A 27,018-nucleotide genomic window follows, 5' to 3' on the forward strand; every position below is an offset into this window, starting at 1 on the left:
GTGTGTGGGCTTTTTAAAATTAGGGGCTTGCATTAATGATTATGTGTCTTATAATTTAAAAACATCTATTTTACATACATTTTTCAATAATGTATTTTGGTTTTTTTTTTGTTTTTTTGTTTTTAGTTTCCAATTTTAATTAAATTTACACATACATATTATTTATAGATTTAATGCTTTTAACAATGTGTGTGTGTGTGTGTGTGATTGTTTTTTGGGGGGATTGTTGTTGGCGGGTTTAGAGCTATGTGTTTTGATACAATTATTATTATTATTTTATATTATATTATTAATATATTGCGCACACAGCATCAGCATTCAAAATCCAGCAACAAAGACTGGAGAAATTAATTCCTAGTGAATTACAAATCCTTTTTTTTGTTTTGTTTTGAGAATAAAAGAAACAGCATTTGAAACTGTGATTTTCACATGCGACGCGATCCAGTTTCAGTTATTTTTTTGTTGTTTTTTTTTTATAGGAAATTCCAAAAATATTTTACGGCATTTTTGTATCGAATCGAAGTCATCGATCTATAGTTATTGGTTTTCATCATCATCATTTGCATAATCATCATCATCATCCTTATATGCTGCTTAATTGCAGGCCTGCGGCGTTGCATGATTTTCACCATCATCTGTGGCATTATTAACAATCTTCGGTTCACCTGTTGAAGATAGTTAAATATGGAATTAGTAAATTTAGTTATTTAATATCAGTCGACACGGCAAGTAAAAAATAAATTCAATTTAAAACAGAATTTAATATTTAAATAAACAAAAAATGAAAATACAAAAGGTAAAAAAAACTAATTCAATTAATTTAAATATTTCATTAAAACTACTAATTAAGCATTTAAATTCAGAATTAGTATATAAAAAAAGATCAATTCAAAAGATCAAAAGATTCATTTGATAACAAAATCTATTGTCATCATTAAAAACAGTACTCGACAAGGTTCACGCAAGAAAAAATTAATATTGATATAATAATTTTGATTAGAAAGAAGAAGTAAAAAGAACTAGAAGCTCTCGAGATTAATAAGAATAAATGAATCAGCAAAGAATTAAATTGACTCAGGAACGCATATTAATAGTAATTAATATAACTTTTATGATTAGAGTTGATAGATTGGCTATAGTATTAGTAAACACTCACCGTTGTCATTGTGCTCAGAGGACTTGTTTTCGCAGTTCGCCGTCTGCGGCTCCTTAACAACTACTTCTGCTGCTGCTGCTGGTGTTTCCGCTGCTGTTGCCGGAGTTGATTCTGTTTCGGTGGATTCCACAGCTGGATTTACAACTGTTGCAATAACTGGTTTGCTGATATCATTGCTAAGAGGTGCTTCGACTGCAACCACACCTTGTTCCTTGTTCTCCGTTGCATTTCCCTGCTTTTCGGGCATAGCCTCTTTGAGCTCCACAACCTGCTGCTCCACCTTCTCGACTTTTTTCTCCTCCGCCTGCTCCTCCTTATTGCTGCTTGCTGGCGCTGCTTCTACGGGATCGCAGCTGCTCTTTGTACTTGAATCGACTTCCATTGGTTCCGGACTTGGCTGCTTGGCAGATTGAACTGGAGCAGGAGCTGGGGGAGGAGCTGAAGATGAAGTTGGGGTTGGAGCTGGTGCTGCAGTTGCAGCTGTAGCTGGAACAGGAGCTGTAACTGAAGCTGTAGTTGGAGCAGGAGCTGAAGTTGGAGTTGGCACTGCTTTTTGCTCCACTTTATGTTCCTTTTCCTGTTGCTCTTTTTGTGGTTGCTCCTTTTCCAGTTGCTCTTTTTCCTGTTGCTCCTTTGCTTTATTTTCCACAACGACAACTTCCGTGGCAGATGTGGCAGATTTACTTTCAACAACTGGCGACTGTTCCCGCTTCGCCTCCTCCTCAACAACAGCTGCTGGAGCTGTAGAAACTGCAGCATCTTCATCCACTTCCATAGCTGTGACAGTTGCTTCACTTTTCGGTGGGCTTGTTGCAACTTTCGCTGTTTGCTCGCCTTGTGCCAATTTCTTAGGCGTTTTATCCTTCGATTCGGACGCCTTTCTCTCCTTGATATGATCCACATTATTTTGATGCTCCTCTGACGGGACAGTCGCATCTGGTTGATCCTTTGCTGCTGTTTTCTTTTGTGGCGAATTTACCTTGGTTTCGTTAGCTTCTTTCCTTTTTGACTCCTCAACAACAATTTCCTTGGGCTTTTCCAATTTTTCATCTTTCTTGGCTTTCTTAACAGGGCTCTGTAAAGAGTAAATTTTAGATTTGGCTTCACAGTGTTATGTTATGATATTTACATGTGTATTAACATCATGTTATTTACATACTTTTACTTTAACAGTTTCAATTGCTTCCGCTTCCACCTCCTGCTCCATCTCCTCGTTGGCTTTTGCTGATTCGTGCTCCACACCTTCTTCGCCGCCTACATCCAATTTACGTGCTCCACGTCCACGCCCTCCACCACCGCTCTTCATTGTTGCTGGCGACGTGCGCGCCTTTTTGCTTGGTGGCGGCGTAACGGTTTCTGCTGAACGCGTTGGCGTTCCACGCGTACTGGAACGCGTACGTCGACCGCCACCCAATTCTAGACTGCCGCCCATTGTGCGAACCAGTTCCTCGCTCTCCTGCTGAGCCCGCTCAATAAATGAACGACGCTTTGGCGTGCGTTTCTAAAAATATATAATAAATGAATTAATGAAACAAATAAATCCGCTCAAATTATTGCATGTCATTATTATTAAAATAAACATTAAACGATATTATTATTGAATTGTATTTCTATATATATATATATATATATAGATCAAGAAAAAAAAAAACAAATAAAATTAAAATATTACACGATTTTATTAAACTATTTTATACAAATATTTCATAAATAAATACTAATCAAAATATTGCACTATGTTTTGTGTTTTTTTTATTCACATTACATCAAGTGAAACGAAGCCTAGCCATTGAGCGGTAAATAAAAGCCCCAAAACGTATAAAGTGCACACACACAAAAACAAACACAAACACACACACGCACAAAAATGCGCACACACGCGTATACATTTGCTTGTATGACAAAGTACAGCAAACAACAAAAAGTCGAAAAGAGAACAAGAAAAATAAAAACAAACGAGAACGAGACGAGAGAGACGCGGCGGCCAAACGTGTGCACAAAACAGACCCAGCGATGAGACTTTGTAGCGAGTGAAACACGCGACATACAAAAATAAATACACACACACTCTCACATACACAAGCACGAGGGGAAAAGCGCGCGCAGCAAACGAGGGCAAATTAACATTAACATGAAACTGTGTAAAAAGCAAAATATAAAAAAAACTCAAACACATGCACACAATATTTTGGAAAAATACTGCGTAAGTGTTGCGCACGCTCTTCCAGATAATTCCATGTGGCTGTATGTGTGTGCTGCAAAGCGCGCTCTTATCGCACGACCCCCGGTGTTAATTGTGACTGTCTCTACACATATACATACACACACACACACACACAACATGCATACAAATTTGTATATGTATTTATGACACTTACGGGTGTTTTCTTCTCATCCGTCGCCGCCGGTTGAATTGTTGCTGCTGCTGCATTTTCTTCAACTGCCTCCGCCTCCGTTTTTTGTATGCTCGTCTCGTCCGACATTTTGATAATTGGTATTACTTATTTTTACTTACAAAATATAAATTATTTTTTTCTTGTATTTTGTATTTTGCAATGTTTTCAAGAACGCTTCGCTTTAAAGTAGCGAGTGATTTTCTGTGCCCCCTTTTTGCACACTGGTTTCAACTGGCAGGTATCTTACACACACATATACATGCACACACACACGCCACGCTGAACGTACGCGCTAAATTTCTTAAATGCAATTTTCGGCACGTTTGCACTAAAACTCAATATGCAACTGATCAGCCTGGGCAGCGGCCAATATTTGATAATGCTTTGCACTTTATTTCGCCTGGAAATACGTTGTATTTTGCACTTTTTTCAACGCTTTTTCTCGAGCCAATGGGGAAAGACTAAACGTAATCCACAACTCGACTAAATCCTGCTTCTTCTTGCACGCGAGTGTTGCACAGCACAGCATTTATGGCGGCCTCTTGTGACAGTGTTGGTTAGCATATTGGAGTACTTGTGGTGGTTGGTCAATAGAAATGAAACACTATTTGGCTTGTAAATACGCTATACTTAGCACCTTTTCGATGTTTTTTTTTTCGTACCAAAACTCGACGGCATTTATCATTTTCTGCCTTTTTGACACAGCCCACCATTTATGGCAGCCTTTTGCAACAGTGCTGTAAGAGTACGTGTTTTGGTTGGTCAATACGAAGTTATAGCTTTATTTTGCTCGAAAAAACACTATTGCTTATGGCGGCATTTGCAGGTGGTGGTTGGTCGATATAAACTTATCACTTTATTTCATTTAACAATACGCTCTATTTAAGGGAAAGACTAATCATAAATCATAACTCGACTGTTTTCTGGACACACAAGTGTTGGACAGCCACAACAGTGCTGCAAAGCATGCAATCATTGTGGTGGTTGGTCAATAAAAATTTATCGCATTTGTAACCAATCACTTTCCACGAGGCAGGCTTTTTATTATTTACAATTTATAATTTTGGAAATAGAGCGAAAATGGTGTCGCAAGAACAAATTAAAGCCATTGGTGGCGTACTCAACAACAAGGAGCGTCCGCTGAAGGAGCGATTTCGAGCGCTGTTCACGTTGAAGAACATTGGAGGTGCCACAGCAATTGGGGAAATAAGTCAAGGATTTAAAGATGAATCCGCTTTGCTGAAACACGAATTGGCTTATTGTTTGGGCCAAATGCAGGACAAACTGGCCATTGGCATACTGACCCATGTGCTCGAGGATACCAGCGAGGAGCCTATGGTGCGTCATGAGGCAGCCGAAGCGCTCGGCGCAATTGGAGATGCAGAAATTCTGCCGCTTCTCGAGAAATACAAAAATGATTCGGTTGTGGAGGTGGCAGAAACTTGTCTGATTGCCTTGGAGCGCATTCGCTGGCTGCAAAGTGGTCAGCAGGTGCAGGATACTAATCCATATGCCTCTGTGGATCCCTCACCGCCAGCAGCAGGCGAACAAAATGTGCAGCAATTGAAGGAAATTTATTTGAATGCGGAGCAGAATCTTTTTAATCGCTATCGGGCAATGTTTAGTTTAAGAAATCTGCGCACGGAGGAAAGTGTCTTGGCCATCGCCGAAGGATTAAAGGATAAATCGGCTCTCTTTCGTCATGAAGTGGCCTTTGTTTTGGGTCAATTGCAGCAGCCTTGCAGCATTAAATATTTACAGGCTAATCTGGAGGATCGAGAGGAGAATGAAATGGTTCGACATGAATGCGCCGAGGCATTGGGCGCCATTGCCACCGATCAATGCATCCAAATCCTCAAGGATTATGCTCAGGACGAGCGGAGGGTGGTGAAGGAGAGCTGCATCATCGCGCTGGATATGTGCGAATATGAGAACAGTCCGGAGTTTCAATATGCCGATGGTCTCACCAATCTCGATGGCAAAAAGTGATTCTAATTTTAAATATAAAATGTTATTTTTCTTTTTCAAATTTGTATATATTATATATTTGTATCCATATTGTATTATTATCTAATTGGCGGTGTAATAAAGTGTATTACAGCATGTGATTCATTGTTGATGAAATCATTATTTCTGATTTTTGTTAGAAATTAGTCATGTGACTTCTGTGTAAATTAGATAAACTTTGCTTATATGTAAATAATTGTATTCAAAAGGGCGTTTGCTTTATTTACAGAAGTGTGACCGTGAAGTGTTGGTAGTGCTGTTAAATTTTACATTTTCGCTTATAAATGGAATAAAGCTTGTTTACCCTTAAGCAACAGTATAAAAAGCAAACATAAATTTCAAATAAACAATCGCGTTTCTTTGCAACAAGTGGGACCAGTAAATCAAAAGAGTGCTGTTAAATTCTATGTTTGAAAAAAGCGCTTTTTATTTCCAACAAGTGGGACCAGTAAGCAAAAATAAATGCTGTTAAACTTCATAATTAGTTGTACCAATCAAAGCGTTGCCATGGCGCCGCAAATAAGTGTTGGTAAATGAACAGAAAATGTTGGTACACTTGTACCAAATTGGGACACAGAATTGTGATTGCGAGTAAAATCTGCGTACAAATGAATAAAATCGCCAGAGAATAACTAAATAAGAAACCATTAAATGCATCAGAGAAACGCATTTAAAGTGCCAACATTGAAAATGTGATAAATAGGCAGAAGCTAAATCGAAAACAAGCCATGAAAATGCAAATGAGAAAAACGTGTGTTCAGCAAAATTGCTGCGAGTGCAGCGGAAAATAAATTACACAAACACACATGCAAACACAAATTCACACACATACTCACAAAAACACACACGCAACAAAATACACACACAAAGACGCATAACATAATATATAAAAATAATATTACATGTACGGCTTAAAAAGTGGAACGAAATCAGAAATCAACAGAACGCAATAAAAATAAATTAAATTTATTGTGCCAAAAATAAACCCGAAATTAATTAGAATAATTAATTGCAAACAGCGCGTTTTTTTGTTGTTTTTTTTTTTATGTTACGTATCAAAAAAATATAAATTTGTAGTGTTGTAAACAAGTAGTAGTGATAACAAACGCCGTAACAATGTCCAAATGCGCTTTTGTGCTTTATCTGGCGATGCAGCTTATAGGTATGTATACAAATACGCACACACATACATACTGCCTGTTAGAGTGTGTGTGTGTTTGTTTACTGTACGTAATGGCGCCTGCTGTCCCCATCCCCCCGCTCTCCCCTTTACGCTTGATCGAGTTCTTAGTCCGTTTTGCTGCTCTTTCCGTCAACTGTAATGTGTGTGTATGCGTGTGTGTGTGCAATGATTTCTTTTGAATGGATGACGTTGCATTAGAGCAACTTGTTGTTGTTGCTGCCTGCTTCTCGTCGTGGGTGAAAATCGACTCTAGTTGAGCGCAACTCTGTGGCTCTCGTTGGCTCTCATTCGCTCTCGTTTGCTTTGGGCATATTCTTTACTCTTTACTCTGGTTGTTTCTGCTTTTGCCGTTGTTGTTGTTTCTTTATTTTGAACAAGCGGCACTTTATACTCATCCCCTTTCAATCTGTATAATGTGCATAATGCCTATGTATCTACTTTACTATAAAGCGTGCTTACACACGCACACATGCATGTATATATATATATATATATATATATATATATGTTTAGATGTATAGATGCGATTACCCTTGCACAGTAGTTTGGAGGCTATGTTAAATAGTTGCTTAATTATGCTAAAGAGCTGACTTAATGTTGTTAATAGGGAGTACAGTTCAGAGAAGCTTTTAAAAATATTTATGGTTGTAAATGATAAACTGCTAAAAAAAAACTATAATATAATTTGTAAGTTTAATTTCAAATAATTTTTTTAAAAGTAAATAATTTAATAAATACAAGAATTGATAGGCCAGTTAAGTATGCAATTGATAAAAACAATTTGTATAATATCATATAAAACGCTAAAAGTAATTATTTAATTTTACTTGCTACAAATTGGACTCGCACCACTGTACGCTGCACTCACACGTGGATTTACACACACACACACACACACATAGCACACACACACTCATAAAGCAGTTGCAGGTTGCAGCTTGCAGTTGCAGCATTGGGGTTATGAGGCCCACTCAAAAGGCTCCAGCGGCCAGTGGAGCTAATTTTGTATGGCCCTCTTTACACGAATTGGGGTTGCGTGACGAGCAAACGTTGCAAGCGAGTGTTGCAAGTTCTTCATTCTCCATTCGACTTTCAATGGCAGCTCAGCTCAACTTTGAGCTTTGCTGCATTTGGGATTTGGTTTAGCTTTGGGTGTTTGGGGTTTGAGAATTGGGGTCGTTGGTCTGTTGGCAACTCCTCGTGGTCCGTGGTCCGTGGTCTCTGGTCGCTGGTCGTTTGTCGGTGTGGCAGATACATGACGTGTGGTGATATGTGATATCTACACAAAGGCAGCCGCCTACAGCCCATTTGAGCAACTTATTTACGATTCCACAAAGCCAAACATTTTAATATGCTTAGACAGCGGTGCTCAAAATAATAGTTGAGCTAGAAAAATTGAAAAGGCTTCAAAAAAAATAATGTATGAATTTTAGCTCTCATTTTTTGAGTGTTAATTTTTCCTTGAAGTTTAGTCTCCTAAGAAGTAATCTTTTTAGTAAAAAACAATTAAAGTAAGTTCTTAAAAAAAGGATAATAAAAGTAGTGATTTGCCCCAGCTTTGCATGTATTAAAATTCGTTAGAAAAAGGCTCTATTAGAATATTAAACTATTTTTAGTATTTTTGGACAAGTAAATGAATTATTTGGGTTATTTGAGATTGGTTTGCTTTATATTGGGTATCTCTGCCCAGTCTTCCTACATTCGATCAATATGAAAATATATATTATCAACTATATGCATAATATAATATAAAATATAATATATTACTGACTTGTTGTTATTTCCACTTGGCAGGCTGCCTGTTGATGCATCAGGAGCAATCGGTTGCTGGTGGCGCCATTCTGCCCGAGGGGCACAACATCAATTGTGAGCATTATGACGAGAAGGATTGCAACACGCCGGAGAACTGTGCCACAAGCATCGAGCGCTGTCAGGTGGAGACGGACAAGTTTCCAAGTTGTTATGTGCTGTGGGCCGTTGACGAGCTGACGGGTTTGTTGCTGCAACACGAATACACTGGCAGAAATACAGTGATTTTAATCAATTCTAATATCATTTGTTGCAGGCACGGAGAAAGTCAAGATGAAGGGCTGCTTCACGGACATGCACGAGTGCAATCAGACTGCTTGTATCACGAGTGCCACGCCCCGCTTGGGCAACATCAATTTCTGCTGTTGCAAGGGCTCCAAGTGCAACATGCACTACAAATATATACCGGCCGCCATGGAGGCAACAACACAAGGTGCCGCATTTTTTTCTTTACATTTTCTCTTCTCCTTTGCTGCACGCTCCAATTTTGGCATAGCACAGGCAACAACTTGCCACCTCCTTGCTTGCAACGCATTTTCGTGTTAACGAACTTTCCACAGCCTCCACAAGCGACCTGCCTGCCTGTGTGTGTGAGTGTATGTATGTAGCAAGTTGCAAGTTGCCTTCGTGGCACGTTTCGTTATATTTTTATTTTAATTTTTTTTTATTATTATTTTGTGTTTTTTTTTTGTGAGGCTGTCTTTGTGTGCTTGGCTCCCTTTTATCTATCTATACATCTTTATATATATTTCTTTATATATCTTTATGTATATTTGAGCTCATAAAAAGCGATGCCAAATTGGGGGCGAAACTTTCGTTTTTTTCTTTTTATTTTCATTTTTCGCTTTGCGCTCTGTGCATGTTGTGGCATCCACAACCACATGCATCATCAACCCTGCACGGCATCAACTACAGGTGCCACTTGAGATGTTGTTCACCTGCGCTGCAAGCGTTTAAAGACCCAACCTGCATTTATGCCACATACTGTTGCAAACATAATAGTTCAAGTGACAGGCAAAGATTTCAAGGGTTTCATATTTTTCTATTTTTATTTTTTAATTTTCTTCTTTATTTTTTTATTTATTTTCTTAATACAAAATAAGCACAGTACAGCAGTGGCAACTTAGACATTTCGCTCTGTTTAATATTACTATTTTCTATTAATTAAAATACACTCGGAGCAATATTTACTGTAAATAATATTTGAAACAGGATCATCGAAGACTACCTTTAAAGTTTGGCCTTAAAATTGCTGTAGATATAGGCTTTTTCGAATTTTAGGGGTGGGAACGGGCGTGGAGAAGGTTCCCAATAATCAATCTTTTAAGTTTGTTTTGAAGGAGGTTCCTTTTAATAGATATATCAAGTTTAGTAACTTAAGCTCTTAATTGAGGTGTGAGTGGGCATGGCATATAGCTGAGGCTTCCTTTGTAGAAAACATTTAAATTACTTTTACAAATAAAACATGTTTTCTTGCTACTCTTTTTGCAGTGCCAAAGGAGAAGACGCAGGACAACAACAATGTGATTTATTATATTGTTGGCTCTTCCGCATTTGCCGTCCTCGTCGTGCTGCTAATATTCATGCTGTGCTATTACAGACGCTTTAAGCAGGAGCACTTTAATGAGATACCCAAGGTGAGTGGCTCGAAATAGTAATTCAAAATTATAATTACTAATTTCTTTTTTTCTCTTTCTCGCTCAGCATGAAGCGGAAATTACAAATTCATCGCCATTGTTGAGCAACCGTCCGATCCAATTGCTCGAGCAGAAGGCGAGCGGACGCTTTGGCGATGTGTGGCAGGCCAAGTTGCACGGCCAGGATGTGGCCGTCAAAATCTTTCGCATGCAGGAGAAGGAGTCGTGGACAACAGAGAACGAGATCTATAAATTGCCACGAATGCGACACCCGAACATACTCGAATTTCTGGGTGTTGAAAAGCACTTGGATAAACCAGAATATTGGTTAATATCCACGTATCAGCATAATGGCTCCCTCTGCGACTATTTAAAATCGCACACGATTAGTTGGCTGGAGCTGTGCCGCATTGCCGAGTCCATGGCGAATGGTTTGGCCCATTTGCACGAGGAGATTGCGGGCACCAAGACGGATGGGCTGAAACCATCGATTGCACATCGTGATTTCAAATCGAAGAATGTCCTGCTCAAGGGTGATTTGACCGCTTGCATTGCGGACTTTGGCCTGGCGATGATCTTTCAGCCGGGCAAACCGTGTGGCGACACCCACGGCCAGGTGGGCACACGCCGCTATATGGCGCCGGAGGTGCTCGAGGGTGCCATCAATTTCAATCGGGATGCCTTCTTGCGCATCGATGTTTATGCCTGCGGCTTGGTCCTCTGGGAAATGGTCTCACGCTGTGAAGTCGTCGGACCCGTCGGCGAATATCAGCTGCCATTTGAAGCCGAACTCGGCCAGCGACCGACACTCGATGAGGTCCAGGAGAGTGTCGTCATGAAAAAGTTGCGTCCACGTTTGCTCAACACGTGGCGTTCCCATCTGGTGAGTATCTGTTTATTTAAATATATTTTATTTAACTCTCAATTTGCGCATTTGAAAGATGCTGCTATTATTTATTGTTTTATTTCGATTTATTAAGAAGTCTTGTGTCTATTTAACAATTGTCTGCTTAGTGTGAACACTTGCTGTAGCCTTGCTGAGATTTGTCATTCTAATTTTGATATCTTTTTTAGGGTCTCAGCATATTCTGTGACACAATGGAGGAGTGCTGGGATCACGATGCGGAGGCGCGTCTTAGCTCCTCGTGTGTGATGGAGCGTTTCGCACAACTCAACAAATATCCGACGACGCAGTTGCTCATCAAGAACCACACCAACATCGAGGATGCTAAGGAAACCACAAATTGCTTATAGAAACGGTATTAAATCACAGCCAATGACAAAAAGATTGGTTGTGATTTTGAGGCCTGTCGTCATTTTTATTTTTATATATTCAAAATTGTTTAGTTTTACATAAGTATTGTGCATAGGCAGCACAACATACACTGGAAAAAAGAATGGCAGCTGTCATTTAAACATAAATACGCCCCATTTTAGACATTTTAGCGAAAAACAGAACAAAGCTAAACTAGAGTTTATTTGTGAGTCTTTGAAAACACGTATCTTGCCCGGGCAAAACACAAATTCTCTAGACGCACATCAAATATACGAATTGGTCTGTGGCTCATCTCACACATTAACTTCATTGACTGATATATACATATAATATATATATATTTATATATATACCCCCATATACGTATGTTTAATTGTTTTTGTATTTAGTTCGATTTATATTCATTTCCTTCGTAACTGTTGAATTCTTTGCCAAGCTGTCCCTTTTTTTGAGCGTGGACAACCGTCTACTAGATTTATATATATATATTTAAATAGTTAAGCGTACGATTTAAAGCTATTTTAATTATGTTTATATATATGTAAACTTATCGTTTTTAATTATTATTATTTTTTGTTTTGCTGCTATGTTGTATTTTTAATAAATACTTTAAATGATTGTTTTTAAGCTACAATTTGAGAATTGAGTTTTGCTTTTTATTTTTTCTTTTCAATTGATGTAGTGCCAACTCACAAATCTCTATATATACATATATATAAATACACACAATCACACACACACACACACTTACATACGTGTATATACATATATGTAATTTTACTGAACAGTACAAGAAACACCTGAAGTTTTCAAATGAAAGTTTCTTTTTAATGAACATTAAATATGTAAGCGCGATACATATATATATACATATATAAACGATATACCCTACGATAAACACACACAACAGACTTAGCAGACTTATAAAGCACACTGAGAGAGAAAAATCAATCATACTACGAGATATGCGAAATATTTGTTAATTCCACACAATCGTGTCTGGGACAAGTATAGATTTAGTGATGGTAAGCTTGAATAAAGGCATGCTATAGTTAACCAGATTAGCATTTCATCGATAACGGATTGATTAGGTTTACTTGCAAAGTTTAAAGGAAATCAAACAAAATTTAAAAAAAGAGTTACTCATGTCTTGAATATCGTAATTTGTTTTAATGTGTATGATAAATCAGATATATACATATATATTACACTCATAAGTCGTAAGTGAATAATTGAGAACTCGTCACACAATCATAGTTTCATTACAATTGATTCACTTTGCTAAAAATACTGAACTTCAATCTAGCATTATATCAATCAAACATATACACACACATATATATATATATATATATTTAGCATACTTTAGCTATTTAAATAATACAAAAATCAAAAACGATATACAACAAATACGTGCAATTTACGATACAAACAAAGCTTCATTACCTGATTTTAATTCTGAGCAACTTAAATTATTTTAATATGAAAATAGAATTAATTTTGTTATGCGATTTTTTCATTTTGTTTTTGCTGCTCGAGAACAAAACATAGAAACAATAATTTTCAAGTGGTTGGTTCATATAAGTATTATTGAATGTAATAATAAAACAGAAACAAAAACAGTATTCGAAAACGCAATCAGAAGAGAAGAAACAATAATAAATTGTTCAACACAGATTAGTAGTTTGTTACATATCAGATGGCTATGGTTAGGATTTTGGATGAAATGAGTGATGGGATGGATGATGGAAGATCGACGATAAACACATACATATTTCAGCACACTTAATGCAATTTTGAAACGTTTTTTGTATAATCGAAAATCGAATAAAATCGATAAATTCACTCAACCTTTTTTGATATACAGTTATACAAAACAACAGTCCAACTGGCATTCACATAAATCATAGTGATTATCACGATTAATTTAACCAAACAACTCAATGATATATGTTTAAAAAACATTCTATGTACGAAGAACAACAAATTTTATAAAAAAAAAAAAAAACAATTAGAACTGTCTAAATACTTTATTCGATTGCAAGTCATGTTAATATGAAATACGAACAGTTCTTTGATAATAATGGATTTAAAATAAATGCTCATGAAGTGTTTGAAATTAATATGAATAGCATTTTAATGAAGTTTGTGGAATATTTAAGGGGTGTTGAGGTAAGTAATTCGTTAACTTTCATTATTATATTAATTGACATTCATTGCATTTTTTAAAATTCATAATTGCTTCTTTGCTTTATCGATAACATTTACATTAGTATCGCCTGAAATCGATATCCGATAGCAATAAAAAGCCAATCAAGGACAAAACCATTACTTTTTTCCATCTAGATCAGTACTTTTTTTTTTATAAATATATAAAATTTGATATGCTTACCTTCAATAAATTCAATAAACAATGCCAAAATTTGTCGCCTTCCTTCTTTATTATATCTTTTAATGATACATTCCTTTATACGATAAATACATGTTTCGAATATACATTGAATACATATCGAATATAATGTGATTACATAGGATTGAAATAGAACTGAATGAAAACGCTAATAAATTACTATACACAAGTGTTAAAGGAGCGTTCAATCTTATAAATTCTCATACATAATTAAGTAAGTACTTTAAACGTAATTAAATATATATAGTGTGAATATTTAAATACTCATATATGTATTTGTTGCGTATATCGATTAACTTATCTGATAATATGTATATATTTACGTATACTGAACAAATCAATCGAAACAATCTCAAAAATCTGTAAGCTTCATTATTATTCCAAAATAAAAATGATGTATTTGTGTTCTCATATATATATATATATATGTATATATAGTTTTACGACTTTGGACCAATTCAGTTGTAGTACATATGACTACTTATGTGCTTGCCCCATACCATTTTAATCAGACTTATCCGAGCATTCCGTTTACTAAATTAATACTACATACATACTACATATATGTGTGTTATAAACTGTATGGAAAAAAAGTCGCCATCTATAAAATGCTAACGTGTAAAGTTATCCAACAATATGTTTTCCCAAGTCCTGTGCGCTTTGTTTGCATATGAGTGTGTCTTACTAAAATAGATTCTGTTTCTGTTATTTATACATATATAAATATATATGTATATTTAATATTATTGGGGGCTCTGTAACAAATGGAGCATAAATGTTATAGTATCTAGATTACATTTTTTATTTATTATTTTCATATTTTTACACATACACAATACAAATACGACTACTATATATAAGTATACTTATTATGTTTGTACGATATGTTGTTTGTCTAGGGAATTTCTGTTTTGAAAAACGAAAACTTGCAGCTGTGTATGTATTGTAATCGGAAATACATATATATATAGAGAGGTATATATATATATATATATATAGTAGTACTTGTATGCTGTTAGGGACGGTTTCTAGGTTTGTTAAGCGACGAATGCACTAGTGGAAAACTTGTTACTTAGTTGGGCAAAGAAAGTGTGTAAAAATTTATCTCGAGTATAAGTACAAGAATATAGTTGTTATAGTATATATATATATATATATATATATATATATATATGGTATATGTTGTATATAAATTGTTGTCTAAGCCAGTGTTTTAATAGGCCTCATCATTGCTGGCTGAGACGCCGCATTTGGAGCGCAAAATTGCCGCCAATCTTTGGGTGAGCGGCTCTGTTGGTGACTCCGAATCGCTGCATGAAGCCGATGCCACCTTGTTGCCTGAAAGATCGTACAGAATATCTAATTATTTAAATATAATAAGTATTTTTATATATTATTCTTATTCGACAGAGAGTGCATTTCAAAAAATGAAAAAACCCAAAAATGTTATGGATTTCTAATATTGCAGTCAAGAAATCAAGTTTTATTACTTCCTACTGAATTTTAGAAAGTATTTCTTGCTAAAAATAATGGTCTTTATTATACTTTTAAGAAATTTATTTTCTAATAATTAAAAACATTTTTAAAAAAATACACAATACAGGTATTCATAAAAAATCAGAAGTATTCCTAAAAGGATAATATTTTCTAGTAATATTTTATAGTTTTCGGGACAATTTCACAAATGTTTAATTTATTTTTGTTTCAGATCGATTTTTGCACATATTTAGAAAGAAACAACAAATATTTTTCGATTTTATAAATTTTGTGCTAATTATTTTTGTTTCAGATCGCTTTTTGTTTGCGGGTGTTGTACTTACCATTGCTAATATCGAGATCTGTTGCACTGGTTGACTCCCTGTTGCCAAATGGCAGATTGATGGGCACAATGTCGTCCTCTTCCTCCAGCAGGAGGCTGGAATAGGAGTGTGTGGTATTGTCGCTGCGACCACCGCCTCCGCTCGAGGAGTTGCGTGACGAACCCGAATCGTTGTGGGAATGCGAATGGGAATGGGAGGTGCTATGGACTGCCAGGCAGTCGACAGCAGCCGCATCCTGTGGTTCATCAATGGGCAGATCGTAGTCATCGTTGCTGCTGCTGCTCTCCTCCTCGTCCCCAACATCCACGTTATCGATGTCATCTTCGTCATCAATGTCATCCTCATCATCAACATCATCATTTTCTTCCTCGTCGACATCTTCATCATCGGAACAATTGTTGCGACTGCTGTGGCTGCTAACGCTATCCTCGCAAGGCGCCTCCAAATCCAATGCCAGCTCCGGTGACGAGGATTTATTGTAGTTCTCATCGCTGTCACTTACAGCTGTATATATTATATATGATTATTTAATTACTATTATTTTTTATTACTTCAAACTTACCGCGCAACTTGTCCAGAATGAGTGGATAGAACTCTTTGGCCGTTCCATTATTTGGCTCATATTGCAGGACTGATGTTCGTGTTGCAAGATACAAAAAATAAATACATAGTGTTAAAGATTTGTTGGATAAAGATTATTGCATAGCTAAACTTATAAGCAACTCCTGATGACTTTTGATAAAGTTTTGGTTTTCGAATTGAATTTCAGTTCAATTTGATTGAATTTCATTTCAATTGTTATTGTTCTCTGCGTGCAACTAGATTATTATAAAGGTTAGCGTTTAGAGTATTGTCTGTTTGGATACTTACTCAACTTGCAGTATTTCAAAGCCTTCTTGTAGTCCTTGAGCATGACAGCCGACAGAAACTGCAAAGTATCGAGATCAAAAAGAGAGAACAATCCAAATGAATAAAATTGCGTCAAACCCTTTAGAAATCTTTGTTTGTCAAGCTGAGCAACAATAGTCTGTCCATTGCCCCATTGGCCCACATTTCGATGGAGGATGGCAAAAGTTGTTCAGTTGCCTCTCAAAGTTAAGCAATTTATTAGTAATCAATAAGCCGGCTCACAAAAGCAACTCAGCAACTCCAATCATCCTCATCGTAAGGCGCTTGAAAGGATTTCAAATTAAGTTTGCCTCGCGACTGCTGCTGCCAGCGCAATTTGCTTTTGAATACATTTTATTTATGTATTTATAAATGCACTGGGGAAAATATAGCAAAATATATCCTACAAATTTGAAAGGCTTGTCTTAAATCAACAATTCCCAAATAGATGATGTTTTCTAATTTTTACAAATATATGTTCTATTACTAAGAAATATAATTTCTGAATAAAAAGATGTGTTAAACTTGGCGCATATTTAAAATTCAAGGCAATTTTTTTTTCTGAGTGTATGTATATTTGTATATATATTTATGGATTTACCTCGGCGAGAAATTCAGTGGGTGCTGATATGCTCTCATCGGCATCTGTATACTCGGACAGGCTCTGGCTGAGATCTTCGCTGGAGGCGGATGTTGGCAATGTTGCAGCTGCTGCGGCGGCAGCTGCCACAGCCGCAGCGCCGTTCATTATGGTTATATTATTTGCCGTATTCATAGCGGTTGTTGTTGCTGTTGTCGCTGCCACATTGTCTGTTGCATACACCCCATTGCCATTCGATTTGTCCATGTGAAGCAGCTGCAAATAGCGCACAAAATGAAATCCTTTTTCTGCAGTTCTGTTGAATCTACGTCTAATATTTACTCACATTCGACATGATTTTTATGATTCGTTGCACGACTCTCAGTTATCTTCTCCTAGGCCAGTAAATCGCACATTTTCTGGGGATTGTCTGAATATAATGTAAAATTCGTATGATAAAAACATACAGTTTATAAAATACCCTGACATATTATTGATCAAATCGATTAAATACAAACTAAATAAAATACAATTGTAAAAATTGCATTAAAATCGGTTAAGAAACGCAGATTTTGATAATCAAAATGAATTTTATCTCAGCAAGCCAATTGGGAACTTAAAAGCTGGTTAAAGAGCATCTCCTAGTCGAGCTCTCTCATTTTTATACTCTTTCAGAGGGTATTTTAATTCATTCATAATGGCCGCGTTCTTCAATCCATTTAGCGACCTCTCCTGTAGCTTTGAATATATTAGTCTCCAATTAGTCACATGATTATTTGTTATATGAAACACTTTTCTATTTCCCATAATATCCATTAGGGATTTTTCTCACTTAAAGCAATTAGCAAAATGTACAAACAAATTGACAGGAAAAAAAAGGAAAATTTAAATGCTTCAAAGTATCAGCGATAAAAGCTTTCCACTTAATCGATTTGCAATTGAGTTGCTTACGTCATAGTCTCAGCAAAAGATACAAACTCAATGATAATCGCTAATTGGATAACACATCCGTTGACCTTATGGAAATAACCAAGTTTCCAAAACATCGAGCAAAGAACATCTTACGAAAGTTGAACAAAGAGCGAGAAATTTAAAATGCAAAATGCTAATGCCACAAAGCCACAAGATAAATGCAACTATCGCATACATATGCGTATATATACATACATATATATATATATGAATTTACATATATACATATGTGTATCTGTATAGTATGTATGCTGGCTAACATTCACTTTCGGCTCAAAGGGCTCCGCAAAGACCACAGACGAGACCACACAGATATATATCGGGGAAGGTCTGCGGCAAAAGGCAAAATCCAAGTGTGAGGAAATAATAGTCGGACGGATTGGGGGGTGCCGGTTGGTGTGTGTGTGTGTGTGTATTTGTGTGTGTGTGGGTTGTGGGTTGTGGGGGTGTTGCCAACAAGTTGAATAGAGTTAGCGCAGCACAGCACGCAATCATGTTTATGCCCTGGTAGGCAGTTACTTGTAAGGGGTATATATCGGTTGAGGTTATTAAGATAAAAGCCATTTCGAAAGACATTAAATTAATTTATTATGTAGTTATTATAAATAAATTGTATAACTTTTAATAAAGTATCTAAATATGCCAATAAACATAATAAATATTATCAACACTGAGCATTCTCTATGAAAAAAAGAAGAGACTTATGTCTTCATAATCGGAACTTCTCTTTAATGTGGTAAAAGATTACATTCCTCTCTAGAGTAATATTTTTATTACCATTATTATAAAATACAAATAAAATGGCAGTTATAAACTGAACAATCTAGCTTAAGAGTGTATATAGCTTGGTGACTGTGTAATTATAGTTTATATAAATAAATAAATATCTTAAGCAGATTTCAGAATAGGTTCGCTCAAAGCTAGATTGCTCGAGATACCTATTTCAAGCCTGTTGAGCTCCAGAGAAATTGAACAGATCAATATTATTCAATTTTATCTGTAACTGTGCCCATTACGATCGATACAAATCGATATACTATATCAATAAAAGTCACACTTGTAAAGATATATCATTCCAATAAATAGCTAACACATATAACGACTCTCTAAAAATTTCATTAGGATCACTTTTTGTTAATCAAAACGAATTTGAATAGCTGCCTGCAGGGCATCTGCTTGTCGAGCACTCTCGACTAGTGCACACTTGCTTGTTTATGCTTTTGCTGCTACTTTCTGTCTTGTTACATTCACTGGTAACTAGTGTGAAATGGAAATGCAAGAAATTGTTTACGTTTTTTATGTCTTTCTTTCTGTGTTTTTTGGGGTTTAATTGGACCTCGACATGCGGCGTTTGCATAAATAAAGCGCCTGCAGGTATGCTGTAAATATTTGTTATTCATTTTGCCCCTCTCTTGCTCTCTCTGAGTGTGCGTGTGTGTGTGTGTGCGTGTCTGTGTGTGTGTGTGTGTGTTCGCTTCATTCAATAATTGAAAGTCTGAGCAGTTAGTATGCCGGTCTTTGGCGCACACTGTCAAGGACTTTCCCCTATGATTTACAATGCGACAAGCCTTTGATTTACTTTATTGCTCTCGGCTGCAGTAAAGTAGTAAATATAGTATATACACTAAAAAAATCACTCTCAACTTTTGTCTTACACCATACTTTTGGCCCCAATAATTGGTCATCAGTAAGTAAATTTCTAAAATTTATGGTTTTTTCTCTTTTTAAAATTCGGGTTTGCATTTTTAAATTTTGTGTTGGATTTTTCTAAAATGAAAAAAAAATGCTTAATTTTCAGTGCGTTGTTTTCTTTAATTAATAGTACATTAAAGAATTCTCATATGAGCTTTTTTAGTTGCTTATTTGATTTTTAAACATTATAATTTTAAGATATCACATATACCACCAATAAAAAAACTTAGAATTTTACGCGGATTTAAAAAGGAGATAGCTCAACTATAATACTAAAGCCGATCCAGTAAATTTCATTACTTGTTTCTGAATTTGGGAAAGTATTTCACATTTTAGAAATGCATTTCTTAATAATACAAATTATTTCTAAAATATATAACCATTTTTTAATTGACGATTTAGGGCAAGCCTTTCTAAATTTTAGAAATTTGTTTTGCTAATATTTAGAAATTATTTACAAACAAAAAAATCTTTGTGTTGTTTGTACGGAGTTTTACTAAAGTTTGTTAGATTTTTTCTGAGTGTATATGCCATATATATCGATATTGCACCGCTGGCTCATAACTTACGTCTTAATATTCTTTGCTGTCAACTGGTTTCCTTGCTGCCTCCCTAACTCTCTCAATATCCCCAACTCTGTCCCTCTCTTCCTCTCTCTCTCTCTCTCTGTCTCTCTCGCTCTCGCTGTCTCTTTGTTTGTCTGTCCAAATTACACTTAATTACAAGTCGTCCGGGCGAATGTATTGAATTCTAATTGCTTTCAGTCTGCTTTTTGCCTTTGTCTTTGCCATGTGTCACTCACAGTCACAGTCGCTGCTAACAGTCAGTCAACTGTCTGCGATTTGTTTGTTTGCTGGTCGCTTGATAAAACTTTTATTTATAACAAATATCTGTCGTTGTTGTCATTGTTATTATTTTTGTTGCTTTCTTCCTTTGGCGTTTTCAAATGTCAGACTTGTCTGGCCCGACAATTTGGCCATGACTGCCATGCAATTTGTATGCCTCTCTGTCTGTGTGTGTAGTTGTGTATTTGTGCATGTGTGTGTTTGTGTGTGTGTGGATGTGTGTGTCCAAAAGTTTATTTAGCTGCCTTTGGGCATTTTTGTTTCTTGTTCACTTTGCCAAAAGCACTCAACACTTTATGGGACCTTTTTAAAGCATTTCTATTTAGATCATAAATTCAACCATCTTTCAATTCCTAAACCAAGGCTTAGTTTTCATAATTTAAATATAATTTGTCCCAGTTCCTTAATTGTTTTATAATTATGGTGCTTAATATTATTAGTTCAAAAACAGCTCCAATTTTAATTCCCATAAGCGATTATCTGGAAACTTTTTTTATTTATTGTAAATTTATTGAAAATTTGTTTACATTTATTTTGAAGTTTGAACAGAGAGAATCACAAAATTCCTTTTGCTCCCAGTCGGAGCTGCAAAACTTAATTGGCTGATTAAATAATTAATTGAACAATTAAAATCACCATTTACAGGTTACACCAAACATCGGAAATATCGGAAAGCAAATGAAGATTCCTGCAAATAGTTAATTATTCTTTCAAATGATATCCCTTTAATAATTCAACAGATGCCGCCTGCAATTGCAAACTGAGGCACAATCCTGAGGCATACAACACACTCACTTCAAGTTGCAGGCAATCGTGGGAGTTGCAACAGTTGCGTGTGAGGCAACAGAATGGCTTGCATAATTAATATGGTTGTCGGCAACATGCAGTGGCAAATGTTTGGATGTGGCCAGGACACTCAGATTGATGAATTATTGCACAACCCTCGCAAATGTAAGCAAATTTAAAACCAGCCAGCCATGAAGTTAAAGCTAAAGAGTGTCTGTGTGGTCTGTGTGTGTGTTACACTCAGAAAAAATCCTACAATATAAATACATATTAATATTTCAAGCAACACATAAGATACAATACCGATTTTTTTTAAATGGACATTTGACATTTTAAAAATTTTAGAAAAAGCCACGCTGAAATTAGGTAAAGCAAACTCTGATTTTTAAAATGATTTGTTAATTAACATCTTACTTTCCCTTGGCGAATTTCTGAAACGCAATTCGTTTTTTTCTGAGTGTAGTCGGGGTCACATATCGGTCACAGGAGAACAACAAAAACCAAACCAAAAACCAAAAACAAATTGGACGCCATTTGCTGTCCCGTTTTCTGAGCGAATAATTTACGGAAAAAGCTGTAAACCCTTTGGCGAGGATATTGTCGCGACGCTGTGAATATGTTTGCCAAATAGCCGCATGGTGGCCAAAACAAATGCAGAGCCGTGGCACATAGCCACATATGTACGACTTAGAGCATTTAGACCATGCCAAAAGCTAGTTAAATAACGTGCAACATTTTTTGTTCGACTATTCTGAGCTTATTTAACACAATTACATTTATCACGCAGTTGACATGGTTGCTCTTCAGGTATATAGAAAATGTTAAATGTAAAATTTCCTGCAAACCATAAAGTTTATCTTATTTTTAGAAGTAATTCCCAGATATAAGAAAAGATAGTTTTAAGAATTAGAAAGGCTTTCCCCAACTTAACAATTCCAAAAATATGTTGTTTATTTTTATGTCTTACAAATCTTTTCTAATATAAAGAAATCCATTTAACCATTGGAGTTAAAAGTATGACGAAATTCGAAATTTCAGGGCTACTTTTTTCAGAGTAAAAAATTTCATAAAGGTCACATTGCTGTTTTCAATAAAGGCAAATTTATGTTGCTGATCATCAAAACGAATGTGCCAAAACTAATGTGTGTTATGGCAATTTCCATTTGTGGTTCAGCAGTTTTGGCATATTGGCTCTGTTGGTCGTTGGAACCGTGTCCAAATTGCATGATTATAATGATCCCATAACATTTGAGCTTCCATTTGTTGTTGTTGTTTTTGTTGTTGTTTGTTGCATGTTGAGCTTGCGCCAAGTGGCAGCAATTTCAAAGTGGCACTCAGCAAAGTATGCTACGATTTAAGCGAATTCCCACGAAATGAATGTAATAAACAATCGCATATAAAAACGATTTAAAGCTGTACAAAATACAAAAGTTTTAAAGTTCTGATGTTTTTGCAAAGTTAACTTCATTATATTGTGGGTAATAAAAGAAAATCGGTTGAGTTTGACAAAGTTATAGCTTTTTTATATTTTGAGACTATAACTTGAACTTGGAAATCAAGCCTGAATTGTGTATTCAACTTTGAATGCGGAATTATTCCCTGATTTAAATGCTCTAGGTTTTCAAAATGTTATAACAATTGACAAACTTTTGGCTCTGGGAAGTTTTGAGTCGTTTCCAAGTGGGTTTTTACCTTGAGCTTTAATATTTGATACTTTAATGAAAGGTTCATGCATATTTTATACAATCCACATTTATTTATATATATAAAAAATTTACAATCGATTCGAGTGGCAATAACTGAGCAAATATGGGTGTGGTTTTTACGGGTTAGCAATTCAGTGGAGCAGCAAATGCGCAATTATAGACAGGACATTCCTTTGACATGCTTATGGCGTATGTGGCGTATGCGCAATATTGCTGTTCGTATGTGTTTGTTGTCTGTTGTGGTCTTTTCGATTTACAGGAATGCAATATGCTGAAAAAAGGGTACAATACGAGCCAAACAATGGCACAGAAAATCATCCAACGCATTGTTAGCGCATTTTGCATTGTCAGTGCTGAATATTGTATATATATATATATATAATATATACACTTTACTTATATATATTGTCATACAGTTGCCAACAAAAAATTAGCGCCACTTCCACGGGAAAGTTTTTCAAATGTGTATATTTTAAATGTGTAAGTTTAAGGAACTTATGAATTAGTTTTTAAAAGTGAAAGAAACTTTTAAGAAAGTGAAATTTTTACCTTTTCAACTTATTTAATTTTATTTAAAACATAAAATACAATAACAGCATTATTCAAATATGAATAATATAAATGTGAAAATTTGAAATAAATAAAGGATTTCTGTAAGGAATGCGTAAGTGGTGCTACTATTTTTTCGCTACTTTTTTCCACTTTTTCCCTCAAGTGAGAAAAAAAATATATATTGAAAACAATTTCTGGGGCAGTGTTAATATTAATCTCTAGGGGAATACAAAGCAATATTTGAAATAATTGCACAACTAATGGTTTGTGTTTTTGTGTGCCTCAGTGCTGGTGCTGTTATTATTTCTCGCATTATATATATATATATACTGTGTGTGATGCACATGCACTTAGCTGCTGACTCACGGCAACACGAGTCTCGCTCAAGTGGTAATTAAAATTATACCACAGAAGGCACTCGCCTCGTGACACAGAAAGAAAACGGCACATTGCAGCATAAGAATCTCTTCTGTTCGCATTGTGCGCTGCGCTGCTCTGCTCTGCTGCAAGTGAATGCATTTATATTAGTGTTGCTTAGAATTTATACAATATGTGCAATATGCACTTTTCAAACACACACACACAGTAGATACATGTGTGTGTTGTTGGTGTACTTGAGGTAGTCACAAGGACCACAAAAGAAACGACAAAATATAAACAAAACTATTCTAAAAAACAAAATGAACTCGTTGCATGCACTGCAAAACAAATGTGTCTTTAGAATTTAAATTGCTTTTTAACTGTGGCACGATGAATGTTGGATTGCATTTAAATCCGGTTGTCAAACAGGAATTGCAATTGAAACTGCATTTTAACCAATTGAAAAGCAGAATCTAAATTCAAAATTGTTTAAAAATTCAACAATCCGAACTGTTATTATTCGTTATGTTATTATTATAATGGGTTCGTCGTATAAGAAAAACTCAATCCAGTTGCTAATACCCCAATTTCATTATATTACTGATCTTTTTCAAACTTTTGTGTAAAAAAGTTTGTAAAAATATCGGAATCCTTAAGCGCATTTTTACACGTTACGTAGGAGAACCGAAATCGGAGCCAAAGATTATAATAGTTAAATACGAATATATTGATAATATAATGTTATTAATAATTTCACAAAATTCAATTCTGCCGTAAATCAACAGCTTCTTTATGCTAATTCTTGTGCATCTTTGCTTCTTTTGAGAAACAGCTCTTACAAACTTTTACACCAAAGGCACAAAGATAATTAAATTTTGGAATTTAATTAGTTGCCGACTGGAAACCTGCACCGGCAACACAATCAACGACAAATTGCAAACACAAAGTTTGTTTTTCTGTTGTTTTTCTGTTCTCTTTTATAATTCTGAATCGTAAGGTTTCTTTCTTAAAAATGTATTTAATGTCAGCGGAACAAAAAAAGTCGAACAAAATAAATGAAAATATTAGAAAATAGTTTTAACAGAATTAAACATAAAATTTAATTTTAAATGTACTTTAGATTTATAGTTATTTATAAGTCTTATGAGAATGTTAGGGGCTTTCAAATCTTGTCAAATTCCTCAATTTTGCAAGTGTGTTTGAAGGGACTCACTGCATTGCAATTTATTTCGTATGCCCATAACAACGATACGTTCATTTATTTGACCAAAAGCTAAAAAAATAATACTTCACGATCCTTTCATATTTAGCAGTTTTTATGAAATAAGTTTAGTTCTCCTTGAGAATTGAGACTCTCTTCCTAATCGCAGGCGGTTGTCGTCTCTGCTGTTCGCCGTTCTTCATGTTCCCTGATTGCGAATTCGCTTTGCTGCTGGTTGTTGTCCAGGGATCTTGACTTGGTTGTTGTCTACGTTTTGTTGGTTTGCTGGTGTTCTAGGGATCTCCTGTTTGTTGTTGTCTACGCTTCGTTTGGTTGCTGGAATTCGCCTCACTAGCAAATAAAACAACCCATGCTTGATCCTTAAATCATTTGTTCTTTTTTGTTTCTCTTCCAATTCTTACATAATTATTAAAATGCTCATAAAGCAGAATTATAATCACTATCGCTAACTTTTTTTTAACACACTCTTAACAACGATCCGCCGAATTAAGCTGCGACACTTTGCCTTTAATTTGGGCAAAGAGCCGGTTTAAAGAGGCTGGCAGCCATTAGCGTTTAGTGCATCATTAAAAATGCCTTAGTCGGCAGAAACTTTGAAGTGGTTGCGTTTTCACATGGCAACATTTCATATTTAACTTTTTCCTCACCGGAAAACCGTAACAGGAACAGCTTGCAAGAAAGCTTAACATTGGCAAGCCGAAGATTATATACTCTTTTCAATTAGATTAAAACAGAAAACTGAATAACTCTCGAAATTAGTAAACTTGATTGGGTTATCTGAGTCAACAAGAAAGTGATTTCAACTATACTAATGCTGGCCGAGAATATAAAATATTTGTGGCGAAAATTGTAATACCCTTTACAAGCTATGCAAGAACAACAATTAATTAAAAGTCAAATAAAGGCAGCCAATGTCGACGGCTAGATGGAAAATTAATGGCGACTGGCTGCCAGGTCACGGACCAGGACGAGGGCCAGGACCACTGCAAAATCTGACATAAATTTTACGAGCTTCGCTGACAACATTGCCTACCTTAAATTATTTAAGAGCGTTGGCCGTATCCCTGTGGTTCTCCTATTCTCCGGTGCTCTTGTACGTAATTTCGCTGGTTTTCAGTTGTGTTGTTGCAGTTGCAGTTGCTGCTGCTGCTGTTGCTGCTGCTGCTGCTTAACAATTACCGTTGGGCATGGCGAACTTGCCTGGCTTTAAATTATTTAACGCTTTTAGGCCGAGAGTCGAGAGTACACTTTGTATTTGTATTTGTATTTGTTTTCTTTCTTTTTTTGCATTGGCTACTACGCAGTTGGGTTTATACGCAAATTGTGCGCTTATTTTTTTGTTTTCACACGAGAGTGCAGCAGCACTCAGGGACAACCGAGGATGCGCCTCAGTCTGTCCGTCCGTCCGTCTGTCTGCCCGTATTATGAAAATCGTATTTTTCTGTACGCACAGCTTTAATTTGTTGTGTTTTGGTTATTTATTTTTGTTTAATTTTCTACGGCAAATTTGATGTTTATTTGGGCGTAAATATTAATTTTGGCTGAGTGCACAACAAAATTTGTGGCGCACTTTTGCGTCGCAGTTGCGCTTAATTAACAGAAGTCGACTGAACCAAAAATTTCCTTTTTATACACACTTGTTCGCTTTAGCCTTTACCAGTAATGCAAAAGCTTTCGCTTATGTTGCTCTCCCACTCTCGTCGCTTCGCTCTCACACACAC

At 35.8% G+C, this 27,018-nt stretch overlaps 4 protein-coding genes across 4 annotated transcripts; 2 read left to right on the forward strand and 2 right to left on the reverse strand.

The window, feature by feature from the left end:
- Nucleotides 1–163: 163 nt before the first annotated feature.
- Nucleotides 164–4,034, reverse strand: LOC6569673 (flocculation protein FLO11). The gene is made up of 4 exons (XM_001995856.3): nucleotides 3,535–4,034; nucleotides 2,316–2,657; nucleotides 1,157–2,231; nucleotides 164–665 (listed from the first exon to the last, which is right to left on the reverse strand). The coding sequence occupies exons 1-4, from the start codon at nucleotides 3,637–3,639 to the stop codon at nucleotides 595–597; spliced, it is 1,593 nt and encodes a 530-aa protein (XP_001995892.1). The 5' UTR covers nucleotides 3,640–4,034; the 3' UTR covers nucleotides 164–594.
- Nucleotides 4,035–4,420: 386 nt separating this feature from the next.
- Nucleotides 4,421–5,660, forward strand: LOC6569672 (deoxyhypusine hydroxylase). The gene has a single exon (XM_001995855.2). It carries the CDS (start codon nucleotides 4,633–4,635, stop codon nucleotides 5,539–5,541), a length of 909 nt encoding a protein of 302 aa, XP_001995891.1. The 5' UTR covers nucleotides 4,421–4,632; the 3' UTR covers nucleotides 5,542–5,660.
- Nucleotides 5,661–6,139: 479 nt separating this feature from the next.
- On the forward strand, nucleotides 6,140–12,094 carry LOC6569671 (activin receptor type-2A). The gene is made up of 6 exons (XM_001995854.2): nucleotides 6,140–6,721; nucleotides 8,537–8,734; nucleotides 8,808–8,984; nucleotides 10,043–10,188; nucleotides 10,256–11,071; nucleotides 11,263–12,094. The coding sequence occupies exons 1-6, from the start codon at nucleotides 6,676–6,678 to the stop codon at nucleotides 11,440–11,442; spliced, it is 1,563 nt and encodes a 520-aa protein (XP_001995890.1). The 5' UTR covers nucleotides 6,140–6,675; the 3' UTR covers nucleotides 11,443–12,094.
- Nucleotides 12,095–14,130: 2,036 nt separating this feature from the next.
- Nucleotides 14,131–26,849, reverse strand: LOC6569670 (protein Tube). Its single transcript, XM_001995853.3, has 7 exons — nucleotides 26,331–26,849; nucleotides 17,509–17,592; nucleotides 17,184–17,438; nucleotides 16,565–16,622; nucleotides 16,257–16,325; nucleotides 15,695–16,198; nucleotides 14,131–15,212 (listed from the first exon to the last, which is right to left on the reverse strand). Exons 2-7 carry the CDS (start codon nucleotides 17,515–17,517, stop codon nucleotides 15,088–15,090), a joined length of 1,020 nt encoding a protein of 339 aa, XP_001995889.1. The 5' UTR covers nucleotides 17,518–17,592; nucleotides 26,331–26,849; the 3' UTR covers nucleotides 14,131–15,087.
- Nucleotides 26,850–27,018: the final 169 nt, after the last annotated feature.

This window comes from Drosophila grimshawi, unplaced genomic scaffold (assembly GCF_018153295.1).
Source record: "Drosophila grimshawi isolate 15287-2541.00 unplaced genomic scaffold, ASM1815329v1 contig_311, whole genome shotgun sequence".
NCBI lineage: Eukaryota > Metazoa > Arthropoda > Insecta > Diptera > Drosophilidae > Drosophila > Drosophila grimshawi.

Excerpts from the sequence above, each read along its gene's own strand:
- LOC6569673 (XM_001995856.3), bottom strand. The coding sequence starts at position 3,639 with ATGTCGGACGAGACGAGCATACAAAAAACGGAGGCGGAGGCAGTTGAA. Across the intron at positions 2,658-3,534 it reads CGGATGAGAAGAAAACACCC|AAACGCACGCCAAAGCGTCG; the intron begins GTAAGTGTCATA and ends ATATATTTTTAG. Across the intron at positions 2,232-2,315 it reads TTGAAACTGTTAAAGTAAAA|AGCCCTGTTAAGAAAGCCAA; the intron begins GTATGTAAATAA and ends TACTCTTTACAG.
- LOC6569672 (XM_001995855.2), top strand. The coding sequence starts at position 4,633 with ATGGTGTCGCAAGAACAAATTAAAGCCATTGGTGGCGTACTCAACAAC.
- LOC6569671 (XM_001995854.2), top strand. The coding sequence starts at position 6,676 with ATGTCCAAATGCGCTTTTGTGCTTTATCTGGCGATGCAGCTTATAG. Across the intron at positions 8,735-8,807 it reads GGCCGTTGACGAGCTGACGG|GCACGGAGAAAGTCAAGATG; the intron begins GTTTGTTGCTGC and ends CATTTGTTGCAG. Across the intron at positions 11,072-11,262 it reads ACACGTGGCGTTCCCATCTG|GGTCTCAGCATATTCTGTGA; the intron begins GTGAGTATCTGT and ends TATCTTTTTTAG.
- LOC6569670 (XM_001995853.3), bottom strand. Across the intron at positions 16,326-16,564 it reads TTTGAAATACTGCAAGTTGA|TCCTGCAATATGAGCCAAAT; the intron begins GTAAGTATCCAA and ends CACGAACATCAG. Across the intron at positions 15,213-15,694 it reads AGATCTCGATATTAGCAATG|GCAACAAGGTGGCATCGGCT; the intron begins GTAAGTACAACA and ends ACGATCTTTCAG.